The sequence below is a fragment of the Gymnoscopelus braueri genome (assembly GCF_963280865.1).
Source record: "Gymnoscopelus braueri genome assembly, chromosome: 15".
NCBI lineage: Eukaryota > Metazoa > Chordata > Actinopteri > Myctophiformes > Myctophidae > Gymnoscopelus > Gymnoscopelus braueri.
The window spans coordinates 41,830,052-41,844,849 of NC_137620.1; the positions used below are offsets into that span (position 1 = coordinate 41,830,052).

At 40.7% G+C, this 14,798-nt stretch overlaps 1 protein-coding gene across 1 annotated transcript in view; it reads left to right on the forward strand.

The window, feature by feature from the left end:
* Positions 1-14,798, forward strand: part of usp12b (ubiquitin specific peptidase 12b) — a 37,330-nt gene continuing 22,532 nt past the window's right edge. Inside the window, exons 1-3 of the mRNA XM_080451659.1 lie at positions 1-192; positions 12,764-12,844; positions 13,516-13,599. Of these exons, the coding sequence (XP_080307785.1) occupies positions 145-192; positions 12,764-12,844; positions 13,516-13,599 (213 nt within the window). The 5' untranslated portion in view covers positions 1-144. The remainder of the gene's footprint in view (positions 193-12,763; positions 12,845-13,515; positions 13,600-14,798) is intronic.

Below are 14,798 nucleotides of genomic sequence, written 5' to 3' on the forward strand. Positions count from 1 at the left end.
CGGACTGATCAGGGACGTTAGAGAGAGAGAGAGAGAGAGAGAGAGGCTCAGTCTGAAAACATACGAATCTCTCTGCAGCCTTGCATCGGCGGGCTGTGAACCATTTCCACACTGGGGTGATCGGTCCAATATGGCGGCGTACGGATGGAAATACTGATGACAGTCCGAAAGATCGCCTCGATTTGTACGATGGTACGTTTGATTGAACCGTTAGAACCGTTACCCCCCCCCCCCCCGGTGTTTGTTTCAGAATGCACTGATCATCACTGCACTGTCCACACAGGGCGAGCTAGCCCAGCATGCTAATGCTAAAGTGAGCTGTGTGTGTGTGTGTGTGTGTGTGTGTGTGTGTGTGTGTGTGTGTACCAGACATCATGATGATGATGAGGATTAACAGAAAGTTGTCCACTTATGTTGTTACACACACATCGGTGCTCTGGTGAATTCTGTCGCTCCTATATTAACCTGCAGCTTAGTTTGTTTTGTTGTTGCTGCAAATTTCATGTCAGATCTGTGGATTTTTTTGTGGTTTATCCTGTTTTTATTGGTTGAATGTTTTATTAAACAGAGGAAACAGCACGAGTACAGTCGAGACTGTACTAAGTGCTAAGTGTAGGCATACGTTTAGTCTAAAAGGATCATACACAACAGTCTTTTGGACTTGTTGTTTCCATTGGTCACACACAGTCACATAAAATTATAATCTGATGTCACTTTGAGGGACATTGCGACATGTTTTTTTCACCAGTTAGGTAATATATTTGGACTTTTATGATTTTCATACATCTGCAGCATTACATAGACGTCATAGCACAATGGGCATGAATCATAGCACAATGGGCATGAATCATAGCACAACACATTGAGTAACAGTGTTATGCATGTTGTTTACATGACATGATGACAAATTAAGATCCATATATTGTTTTATTATAAAATGCATTTTTCATTAGACAAAGTCAAGGAAAGTGGAAACCTTTTAGCAAAAACCTTTACAATTGGGTAAATTAGATTACAAATAAAAAAACCAGCAAGTGTAGTCATGTTCTTATTGATCAGTTCTTGATCAGAAAACAGATACATTATGTATACTATAAACTGTTTTGTTTACGTTGGTAGTTTGTAAACATTGGAGTTGAAAACAGCCCCAATACGACTGATGGGTCACCGAACTTGACAGGTCTCCAGTTTTGGTGCAACATCCTTTAGCCAGCCCAGCTTCTACAGCTAACATTAGCTACTGTAGCTCCTATGTACTGTATAGCTGCTGCTAGCCAGTGGCTCTCACATGTTTTACTGTTTACTACCAGAGTAGTACTATGTAACAAATGGTAGCTTATTAAATATCTTTACTAACAAGGTGCAGTTATAGTTAATTAATGCAGGAAGCATTAACACCAGAGATGAAGGCTACTAGCTTCTCCTGCTAGCCTCTGTTAGCCTCCTCTTGCAGTGTGTGTGATTGACAGACAACAACAACAACAACAACAATACTAAGTACTGTTGGACTTCCTGCTCACCAGCAGTGGTGTAAAGTAATTAAGTACATGTACTCAAGTTCTGTACTTAAGTATAATTTTGAGGTATTTTTTGCCTGTTTTCAGTACTTTTACTTCTATAATACGTCTCAGAGGCAGATATGATATTTTTACTCCACTACAATTATTTGAAAACTTTAGTTACTAGTTACTTTTGTAGATTTAGATTAGTATTACAAAACAAACATTAACCACTTCAACCCTAGATTTCGGCCATTTGAAAATCTACAAGCTCACATGCGACGCATTGTGAGCTTGTAGATCTGCTATTTTCAATTTTAAAACTTGTGAAATGGGACATTTTGCATAATGAGTACTTTCTACTTTTGGTACTTTAAGTATATTTTGATGCCAATACTTTTGTACGTTTACGCAAGTAAATTTTGAATTTCGAACTTTTACTTGTAACAGAGTATTTCTACATTGCATTATTGATACTTTTACGAAAGTAAGAAATGTGAGTACTTTTATGCACCACTGCTCACCAGGAAGTAATGGCCATTAATGAATATAGGCTAATGTTAATGAGTAGAGTGAAAAGGTTGAAAGTCTGTCCTGGATGAAAACATACTGCATACATTTGTTTTGTTTACAGCGTTCAAGTAGAGTTGTTCCGATACCAATTATACCAGTATCAGGAAAAGCTGCCGATACTGCCTAAAATGCTGGTATCGGTATCGGCGAGTCTGTCAGGCTATGCCATTCCGATACCATGTAATTTATCACATGATAATATGTCATTTACAGTCATCAATTATTTTGTATTTTCAATGCTTCAGTTGATGTGGCACTACTGCTTTAGTAGTGCAACTACTGCTGCTGTGGTGATCAATAGACCCCTTAACAGACGACGTCCCACTGATAAGAACCAGTACGCGTGCACCCAGTATGCTCGCAATGAAACCCATTCTGTCAGGTCTCACTAGGACGCGCCTCACCAGCCAACACACAAGAGGTGGTTGGGGTGTGCTGAAACCCAAGCGCACCCCAACCAGCGCACCAGCGCACCCCAAACAAGCAGGTTGAGAATTGATTGCGTGAAACAATCACCTGTGCATCCAGTCTCAATGTTGGTAAACAAATAATTGGTCTATAACAGTGGTTTTCAACCTTTTTCGCGTCAAGGACCCCCAAATTGACACATATTAGCCCACCGACCCCCATTTGAAAAGATATGCAGGGACTCAACCATTTTGATTTCTTGGGGGTCTTAATCTACACTGTAATCATCATCATTAGTGTTCATTTAACTCTGAGAGTGTACAACGGGTCCATTTGGTTCCATTTGTACACTCTCAGAGTTACAGACACATAAGGGGCAATTTGGTTTCTTACTATTAATTTGGCTTGGAACCCCCTCAAGGACCACTGGTTGAGAACCACTGGTCTATAACAACTGAATTAGTAGCTGGTGGTCAGTCAAACGCGTTTGGGAGGAACCTCCTTTAAAGACGGCATCACTCGAAGCTGTCAGACAACTCACAGCATTGGCCGGCACATTGGCAGCTTGCGCTTTTACCGCGATTCCGCCAGACCAGTTTATGTTTAGGCGTGTCACCGAACTCGAATTGGTCAGCACAGAGACCCGAGAATGGCCGAGATATAGAGTGCAATTGCACCCTAATATGTTGTGTTCTGGGTAATGTTTTGTTTTCACCGTTGATGCACTTAAACTATGTGTGGAACCCATTGTCGTATTGTATATTGTATCGCTATTGAGAGATATTTTACATAACTAATATTGAGGTATCTATACTGTGCCATGTGTACCCACCTCCAGTAGCACCCATCTTGCAGGAAACCCTGCTTTATCCCTTTTTACTCTCAAGCCCAATTTATGTACTTTATACCGAAAATAGCTGCTGTTTTCACCATGCTACGCTGTGGTATGACGGAGCATAAATTAACCCATTATAAGACCGTGAACGCATCTGTGTCATTTTAAGATTTCTTTTGGCTATTCAAAAATAGCAGATTTACAAGTTCATAGTGTGGCACAGAGTTAGCTTGTAGATCTGCTATTTTTTAACATTGTAACATTTGTAACTAAATCTTTGCTTCTGGGGGTCCCTGTAACAAAACCTTTTGAGATGGGGGTCCACGGCCAAATGCATATCTAAAAATGTTTTCTAAACAGTATGTTGCTATATCAGTGGTGTTCCAACTTTTCCATGTCAAGGACCCCCAAAATGATATGTATTTGGCCGCGGACCCCCATCCCAAAATATTTTGTTCCATATTTTGTTCTCCCCCCCAGAAGCAAAGATTGAAATTACAAATGTTCGCTTTAAAAATATATATATTAAAAGATTTGAACACATCTAAAATGACAACCGATGCGTTCCCGGTCTAAACAGGGTTAAGACCATTTTAGACTGCTTTTGATGTAGTTCAGTCCATGACATCTTGCGTCCTTTTTAGAATAATGCATTCCTAAACGCTATCCGTTCAGAGTAGGGAAGCCCCCCTCTGAACACAACAACGAGTAACCATAGTGGAAAGAAGAATATGAACGTCATCTCTGTCTCTCTCTCTCTTTCTCTCTCTCTGCTGACAAGTGACAGCTCTGTTATTGTCCTTTGTTCATTTAGCTCTGTAACTAAGTTGGCCTGGCAGGCGTGGGGGCTGAGCCGTGTGCTTCAAGCTACAGCAGCCAGTAGGCAGCAGATTAACTCAGGAGGCCCGCCACTGTAACCTATCCTATAACCACTGTGCCTTTCAGCCCTGACAGACTGACACGCAGACAGACACACACACACACACACACACACACACACACACACACACACACACACACACACACACACACACACAGTGTCACACGGTCAGACAGACGGTCAGACAGATGTCAGGGAGAAATCTGCTGCTGCCAGCCGCTTAAATTTATCGTCTGCTGCTGCTGAGTATGAGCCTGTGTTTATGAGTGAGGTGTCCATGCACACACACACGCACGCACGCACGCACGCACGCACGCGCACGCACGCCTGTACTGTACTGTAGATTTGTTCCTGTGTGGTTGTGGGTAGGGACAAACAGTTAATCGAACCGATAATTTTTTTTTAAAGAAAAGGCGATTATCGATCATTTATGTTGCATGATGTGTCACGTTTTTGAGCTTGCGGATTGGCTATTTTCATTATTTTTGCATGACACCGTGCAACGAAGTAAGTGGTCAATCAAATCATTGATTATAGGAAAGAAAACATTGAAAAAATATATTTTACCACTTAAACCTATAAAATGTTGTGTTCTGGAGATTTTTTTTTTTCACAGTTGATACACTTAAAACAAACCAAATCCGTAGGCTTTCGCAGGCTTTTGCAGAAAATAGCAGATCGACAAGCTCACAGCGATGCGTTGTGAGCTTGTCGATTTGGCTATTTTCAGCGAAAGCTTTCCCCACAGTAACAGAAAACACACTAGCATAGAGCCTTGTGAGGGACACCGGTCAACCATATGAGGTTTTAAGTGGTTAAAAATGTTGTTTGATTAATAGAAAAGGTTAGTTAGAATAGTAGCTAATAAGATAATCGATAGTTGCAGGGCTAATTGTGGGTGTGACTGAGTATGTTTTGAGTATGTGAATGCTGTTACAGTAGCGTGAGTTAGCCAGCCAGCACTGCTGTTTGATGCGTAGATAGAGCACCACACGCCATCCAGGATGCAAAACCTCTTTAGGTTTGGAGGTCAATACAATACCATTTATATTACCAGCTCCTATTACCCATGAAGCACTGATTCTTAACCTTTTTCAATGACCCCCAGATCGACATGCATTAGGCCGTGGATCCCCATTTAAAAAATGATCTATGATTTTTATCTACGCTCTAAAATGTGTTAAAGTTTTTTAGAAAAAGTTAGCCGGTAATGATATGCACAAAAGAGGGATGCCACGTTGAAAGTCGTTAATATGTTTACCCGGCAGTCAAAAACCTACGATGCTTGTAGACCTGATACTTTTGCTGTTTTATTTATTTGAATCCTGAAAAGTTTTGGACATAGTTTTGGAGACGATATGCCGTCATCGGCGCTGCTGTAGTGTGATCAAGTAGGGTGTTAATTTATGAACAAAAACATTAAAAGTTAAAATACGTAGATGAGAGGTTTCTGGCCCGACAGCATGGATGTATAGCCGGTGTTGTCTTGCTGTTTCTTGGCTAGGCGTTGGTTGATGACTAATAACGGTGTGACTCTTTAACCCATTAAGACCTGAAACTGTGTCATTTTTAGATTTGAGCTAAAAAGCATTATTTTACACTTTGGGCTATTCAAAAATAGCAGATATACAAGCTCATAGCGCGGCACCGAGTGCCGCGCTACGAGCTTGTATATCTGCTATTTTTGAAAAATCGTGAAAATGTGTGCAAATCTTTGAATATGTATATTTTTAAAGCGAACATTTTTAACTCAAATCTTTGCTTCTGGGGGGTCCCTGGAACAAAATATTTTGATGGGGGTCCGCGGCCAAATACATATCATTTTGGGGGTCCTGGACATAAAAAAGATTGAGCACCACTGATATAGAAACATACGTTTTTCAAAAAACTGTTGAGATTTAGGAGACATGTAGAATCGGCTTCAGGTCTCAATGGGTTAAAAAAGACTCATGTTATTGTAGTCATTCTCTGCTGGAGGACGAACCTGCGTCATCATCATCTGAACCCCTTCCTCCTCCTCTCTTCCTCTTCTCCGTGTCGGGGGCTCTTTCATGTGCCTTTCAGTCTTTCTCTCCTGCTTTCTGCGTCTCTGTCTATATCTCTCCCTCGTTAGTTAGTTGTTAGTGCTGGGCACGAATCAAGAATCCATTTATATCGTCTGTCACGTCTGTCTGTCACGTCAAGAAGTGGGTGAAATTATTTTCGTTTGTTTTCAGGATAAACGGGGGGGGGGGGAGGAGTGCAAGGGGAAAAACAGAAAAGAAACATGTCATATTAGTCTCTGATTAACCACTTAACCCTGTATTATACGCTGTACAAAAATAGCGCTCACAACGCATAAATAATGGTGCGTTCATCATAATCAAGGCAAAACTTGAAATAATCGTGACATTGATTTTAAGTCATATCACCCAGCCATTGTGTGTGTGTGTGTGTGTGTGTGTGTGTGTGTGTCTCACTCACACACACACACACACACACACACACACACACACACACACACACACACACACACACACACACGGCTATACTGTCCATACATGCATGGGTACGTCTATATGTGAAATATTTATTTATGTCCACATTTGAAATATTTATTTATGTCCACACACACACACACACACACACACACACACACACACACACACACACACACACACACACACACACACACACACACACACACACACACACACACACACACACACACACACACACACACACACCAGTGGTAGATACAGAAAGTATCATATTCTAATGACAGGGCCAGACAAAATCTGGGTGGGTCTGAGTTTTTTTAATATATATTTCTTTTGGGGGGGCTTTTTCTGCCTTTATTGATAGGAAAGTAGGCTGACATGAAATGGGGAGAAAGATGGGGGGGTGACACACAGCAAAGGTCGTCGGTATCGGGAGTCGAAGCCGCGACACGCTGTCTAGCTGGATTACCAGCGTATGTGGTATACGCCTGGGCGTATACCACAAGCGGGCGCCCCGGGCCTGAGTGTTTTAAGCTTGGATATTATAATGGCCAGTGGATTATCCCAATATGATCAAAGAAAATTCACTGTCTATTTGGCTGCTTTCAGTGAGTGGCACGCAGACAAACATAGACACGTATTTGTTTTTGCCACAGGTTGTGAAACGGCCTAAAGGCTGATAAATAGACGGGGAAGAAAAGTAACTTTTGCACTACCTTTTTGATGATTGGCCGACAGCAGCACGTGACCTCGTCCGCTGGAACACGCCTGCAGCCAGTGGGCGGAACAGAAATCGATAGGTCACCACATTCGGCGCAACACACTCGGGTGCCTTTCACGCCTAAAGATCCTCGGATCGTGAGCCAAATTGTTGCATTTTTACGTTAGGTCTGGTTTGTGTTCACACCGTCCTGTGTTAGGAACCACAATTTGTAAACAAAATGACACACGCTCGAACAGTCCGTTCAGAACCGGAGCATTTCAAGGGAAAATCACTGGAGGAAGCGGGGAGAATGAGGTCCGTGTTAATCTCGTGGGAAAGTGGAGATATTTGACTAAATGCTCATTTTCTGTTGTTAGATTAAGTAAATGATTGCTGTAAACTTCACGCCAACTTGATCTTGATCTTGGTCTAACTTGTAATTGTGCTTGATTGCTTTAATGTGAGAGATGAATAACGTTAGGCACTGAACTACACATCTTGTACTAAAATGTGTGTGTGAACACACAGAACATTTCTGTCAACATGAATTATACAACAGGTAGTTCCGACCAAGCAATCTGATTGGCTGAAATAGCTATCTAGCCGTGCTTCAAACCAGCATCATTGCACGGACCTAATCACATTAATAAATCACTCCGGGACTGCAGTCCGCACCTGATTAGACCATATATGGCACAGCTGTGCTGTGAAGTCACGCTGTCCCACGGTAGGAAAACAAACAGACAGTAGCCTGCATAGCCTGACCCACCTCCGCCACCGGAGAACAAACGGCTATGCAAAATGGACTGTGTTGTTAATTTTGACTTATTTGGTGGACTTCTGGTTGATCAATGGTTAGAAGGTTATAAATATCCTCCTGTGTTAAAGTAAAATTACTCCCATTTCGTTAAAAGTCCAGTGTATGTTATACTTTATCGTACGAAGGTATCGCACGGCGAAAATAGCCGATCTACAAGTTCACAACGCGTCGCCATCGCGACGCGTTGTCAGCTTGTAGATCAGCTGTTATTTTGGCCACGTGACACGGTCGTACGACGGAGCATATAGCCTACTGGAATTCATTCCACTGCGCAAGCATTGATAGCCTCAAACTCAAAGCGCTGCTACAGGGACTATTTAATGTCTCTCAGTCAAAAACTCTTCTCTTTACAGGGAAACGGATAATAGCGAAACATTTTTATTATTAATTGCCCCCCAATATGAATACATTTGGATGTGTTTTGTTGGTAACTGTTGTATAATCGCAATATTACACTCGAGGGTGTGCTTTACCTTACATTATTGGCACTTCAGTGATGCTCGCGGAACTCGTTTTCGCCTCGTTCCTGACCGCATCACTGGCGTGCCAATAATGACGGTAAAGCACACCCTCTCGTGTAATATTGCTTAATTCCTCTACATGTGTTCACATACTGTGTAGAAAAGGTAGAGATGTATGCCACAGGCATAAATCATATGCCTGTGGCATATGATTTATTCAAATCATTTCTTCTTTAGTAGCGCATGGATCTAGTGTCCCACATTTTTCATATTTTTTTAGGACTTTTTAGGAATACACACATTGTGCTCGTCTTTCCATTGCTCTTTCTCCCTCTATATCTCTCTCTTTCTGACTTTTTGGGATGACACCCAGTAAATCCTTTCAATAGGGATTGTGAAAGATGTTGCGCGCACACACACACACACACACACACACACACACACACACACACACACACACACACACACACACACACACACACACACAGTGCATGGGAGCTAAGTCAGCGTTCACACTGCGGTGAACTGACTGTGACCTGCAGGGATGTTGACCTTAAAGTGTTGTTGTCAACTTTTGACCTTTTTGATAACGTGTGGAAATCAAACATGACACGATGACACTGTTTGCTTATCACAGACTGCAATGGTGGATGGATGGATTAACAGGGAAAGCAAAGCAAAAAAAACATGGATTACTTTATCTATTAACTTAACCCATTAAGGCCTGGAACGCATCTGTGTAATTTTTTGATTTGAGCTAAAACGCATCATTTTACACTTTGGCTATTCAAAAATATGAGTTTGTAGATCTGCTATTTTTGAAAAATCTTGAACATTTTGTGCAAAGCTTTGAATATATATTTTTTGAAACAACATTTTTAACTCAAATCTTTGCTTCTATGTCAAGGATCCCCAAAATTATTTAAAATAAAATAGCAGATCTACAAGCTTGTAGCGCGGCATGCAGTGCCGCGGCATGCAGTGCCGCGGTATGAGCTCGTATATCTGCAATCTTCTGCAATTTGAGAACCACTGTCCTAACTGGGGACCCCCTGGAACCCCCCCATGGACCACTGGACAAAAACCACTTAATAATAAATTCCCTGAACATTTGGTTTGGAACGTTTTAATCAGACAGAGTTGTTTTGTCTGTGCTCTCAGAAGAGTGTGAGGGGTTGATCAAAGGTAGGCCTGATATGGAGGTGGAAATCAGGTCCCAAACGTAACGACAGATCTTCGTTGTCGGGTGGAAAACCTTGTATGTCTAGAACCTGTGTTCCAACGGACCCAATGTAGTTATTATTTACTATCACAAACTGTTGTTAACCCATTGAGACCTGAAGCCGATTCTACATGTCTCCTAAATCTCAACAGTATTCTGAAAAACCTATGTTTCTATATCAGTGGTGCTCAATCTTTTTCATGTCAAGGACCCCCAGAATTATATGTATTTGGCCGCAGACCCCCATCAAAATATTTTGTTCCAGGGACCCCCAGAAGCAAAGATTTGAGTTAAAAATGTTCGCTGTAAAAAAATATATATTCAGAAGATTTGCACAAATTTTCACGATTTTTCAAAAATAGCAGATCTACAAGCTCGTAGCGCGGCACTCGGTGCCGCGCTACGAGCTTGTAGATCTGCTATTTTTGAATAGCCTAAAGTGTAAAATAATGCTTTTTAGCTCAAATCTAAAAATGACACAGTTCCAGGTATTAATGGGTTACGTTTCATTGGCCTGGACCGATGGCGTATCGGTCCGGTCTGCGCGTCGCGGGTTCGAGACCCGATCCCGACGACCTTTGCTGCATGTCACTCCCTATCTCTCACTCCCCGTTTCCTGTCAGCCTATACTGTCCTATCAATAATAAAGCCATAAAAAAGGCCAAAAATTTATCTTAAAAAGAATATATATATATATACGTTTTTATTTGGTAAATATTTATAAAACCCACTGACACACTTAACCACTTTCATTATCACTTTGTAATTTCTTTTCCAAAATAGCAGAAACAGGCGATCGTGAGCTTGTAGATCACCTATTAGGGCATTAACCCATTAAGACCTGAGGCGATTCTTTAAAAAAAATCTAAATCCTAGTTTTTTGAAAAGAATATTTAAAGGGATCTTTCACTTTCACATAAAATAAACATTTAAAAAATATATTAAAAATAAATGAAAAAAGTAATGGAAAATTCATGGCCCCCTCACGCATTAGAGTGTCCTACTAATGTGTGAGGGGGCCTTTATTTTGCCATAACTTCTTTCATTTTTTTAAAATATTTTTTTTAAATGTTTATTTTATGTGAAAGTGAAGTATCCCTTTAAAAAAAAAAGTTTTTTGATTTTTCAAAAATAGCAGATCTGCAAGCTCGTAGCGCGGCACTCGGTGCCGCGCTATGAGCTTGTAGATCTGCTATTTTTGAATAGCCAAAGAAACCTAAAGTGACACAGATGCGTTCCAGGTATTAATGGGTTAATTTACAAGAAAACTGAAATTTGGAGATGCGAGGTTTCTGTTCCGACAGTGACATATGTGTGGGACATGCTTCCCTTTGTTAGTGCTGGTCTCTGTGAGGGCTCTCGGTACAGATGAAAGACGTGCACCGAGCCAAAGCTGTTTTTAGAATGTGGCAGAGGGGAACTGCGTGAGTGGCGTTTGTACCAGACCAGACTGTTTTGATGCGGTCTCAAGGACATTAATCATGTTCAACCACAGGCAGACATTGGATTCCTTTTACAAAGATAACTATATCAGTACTAGGCTATGTTTTAACCAATCAAGAAAGAAACCACAGGAAACTTGTGGAATTCTAGAACGAGTCGCTGTGATTATGTGATTATATGATTCTGCTGTTATACAGCACTTTTCTAGTCTTCTAACCAACCACTGACATTCACACACACTCACACACTGATGGCAGGACGCAAACATGTAAGCTCATTTGTCTGGAGCAGTTAGGGGTTCAAATGTTCTTGCTCATGGGCCCAGACGGCCACTCTGCCTCCACAGACATGAGGCCGATTCTACAAATGCCAACTGTCGTGTCAAGGACCCCCAAAATGATATGTATTTGTCTCATCACCAGTGTTCTAGCTGAACAGGGCTAGTCTTTGACTTTCGTCGCATTCTGTTGCACTGACAAGTTGTACACCTCGTGGTATGGTCTCTCAAGCAAGACAACTCTTCCAACAATCTTTTGAATGCTACAGAGAGTCTGTGACTGGGCCTCACAAAGGTCGTGACTGGAAGCTGTCATCCGTTTATCAAAATATCTTTAAAGTGTATATTTAAATTAAAAATGTCTCTAATCAACAAGCTAGATATAGACTTTGACTAACTTGATTTACAGTATAGGACTTACTTACGCGACTGCAAAGGTGAAACGGAAGTCGAGGTCGAGGCAGGACATTTCTGCTTTGTTTTCTTTGCGTTTTCAGCGCTTCTGATGTACAGACAGAAATGTGTGTGAGCTAACAGCCCGTCTCCAGAGTCTAGTCTTGTGGTGAATGTTTGATATTTCTCTGTTGTTTCAAGGCAGCATTGTGCTGAAACTCAGTGTGACTTTGGTGCTTTGTTGCCTTATTTGAACCTGCCGATGTCTTGCTATTTCTTGCACCATTATGTCTAACCTCATGTAGTATATACAGTTTACAGTACCTGGCTGCTTTTTGCCAGACCCAGGGGGTCGGGCCTACATGAGGCTTTGTCTTCCCCCTTTTGCTATAGTTTTCGTCCATATATGGACGAAAACGTTTTCTTACATGTCCCTCTTTTTGATTGGCCAAGCTTAGCGTGACGTAGTTTAGAAACCATTCAGATTTCCGGCCATTCAGATTTCAACCACTAGGGGTCTGGCAGTACCAGGTCCCCTGGTTCCCTTGTTAGACGGTATGTGTATAAATGTACATATCTTAGATTTGTCTTTTAACCTGTTTCTTTCCTATGTTTTCTCCTTGCTCTCCCTCTCTCTCTGTCACCACCACTTTACTTTCCTGAAAAACAATAAATGATGGAGCATTTTTTACACCTGTGAATGTGTGATGTGTGACAATATATAAAACAGATTGTGATTGTTGAGTGTGTGCTGGTTTGTTGTTCTCAGGGCGCCAATGCCTCTGCCTTGGAGAAGGAGATCGGACCGGAACAGTTCCCTGTTAATGAACACTACTTTGGATTGGTCAACGTAAGTGTCAGTCACAGTCGATGCTGCATAATACTGTTGACTTGTTAGCCACTTAACCACTTAAAGGGATATTTCACTTTCAAATAAAATAAACATTTAAAAAATATATTAAAAATAAATGAAAAAAGTAATGGAAAAATCACGGCCCCCTCACGCATTAGAGTGTCCTACTAATGTGTGAGGGGGCCGTGATTTTGCCATAACTTTTTTCATTTTTTAAAAATATTTTTTTTTAATGTTTATTTTATTTGAAAGTGAAATATCCCTTTAAGCCCGATTTCAAATTGAAAATGTACCATACTTTCTGATATTTTGCGAAAATAGCAGATAATACAAGCTCCCATTGTGATTTGTTTGGGAAAGTTTTCACCTATAATGACTGAAAAGTGGTTAAGTATCATATCATTTTGTTTTCTTTCAAACATAGCAAAAATAGCTGATCAAAAAGCTCTCACAATGCGTGTAAGCTTGTAGATTTGCTACAGTATTTTCACTATTTTTGAAAATAGTAAAATTCTTGTTTTCAGTTTTCAGTACTTTGATTTATTATTATTATTATTATTATTATTATTATAATGACATCCCCAACATACTAGGGTATAATCATAATAATATTTTGTCTCTGTATCTCTTGTCTCTTTGTGTCTCTCCATCTTCGCATCTGTGTGCAGTTTGGAAACACCTGCTACTGTAACTCAGTGCTGCAGGCTCTGTATTTCTGTCGGCCCTTCAGAGAGAAAGTGCTGGCGTACAAGGTAAACAACAGGATCTGTACTGTACTGAGCAACAACACTTCATTATCATGTTCCAAACATTTTCCACACCTACATCCGGGGCTTTTCCAACCCGCATATTGACTTTTAGGGCTCTGCAACTATACATTATTTTCTTAGCGATTATTCTGTCCCATTTCTGTTGTGATTAATCAAATAATAATCAAGAAGCATGTTTAAAAATAAATGTCTATATTTCATCACACAACACAATGTCATGCAGTACTCACTTATTTTATCAAATGATCGATTATGGATTTTTTAACCCATTAATACCTGGAACGCATCTGTGTCACTTTAGATTTCTTTGGCTATTCAAAAATAGCAGATCTACAAGCTCATAGCGCGGCACCGAGTGCCGCGCTACGAGCTTGTAGATCTGCTATTTTTGAAAAATCGTGAAAAAATATTTTAAATATTTTTTTCAAAAAACTGTTAGGATTTAGATTTTTTTTAAAGAATCGCCTCAGGTCTTAATGGGTTAAAATAATCGATTAAATGTATTAGTTTGATTAACTATTGCACCCCTACCCCCCATATTGACTTTCATTAGGCGATGGATCCATCCACCCCCCCCCCCCCCCCCCGGGCACAAATTTTAAATGGATTCATTTATTTGAACAAAGAAATATCACGTACATCCCCTTTGAGCGTGCATTTTTGAAGCCATAATATATTAATAATGTGATGACAGTACAATACACAGGAAACTGATCCTCTCCTACTGTATGTGTGATACGATACCACTTTATTATCAGCTCACACTGAAACGTGTCTTGCGACCCAGCAGCCATGCTGGGTCATGGCTGCTGCACGTAACACACACATTTACATAACAGAAACATTATGAATGACGTACATAAAAACATAAAGACAAGAGCAATGTCCACCGCTCAGCTTGCCCCTGGCCAGACTCTAAATTAAAGGGATGGTTCACCCCCAAAATAACAGTTTCTATCGATTTCATGGATATATTTTTTTGTTTTTGTCACGTTCCTAACTAAGCCAATAATTTGATGACTGGCAGCGGTTCCGGTAGGAGACACAAAGAGTCTCCTTTGTGTCTTCTACCCGGAACCGCTGCCTACCAGTCCGCTGGTCGTCAAATTATTGGCTTAGGAATGTGAGAAACTAAAAAATATCCATGAATTCAAGTCTCTATGCCGGTGACTAATCGATTG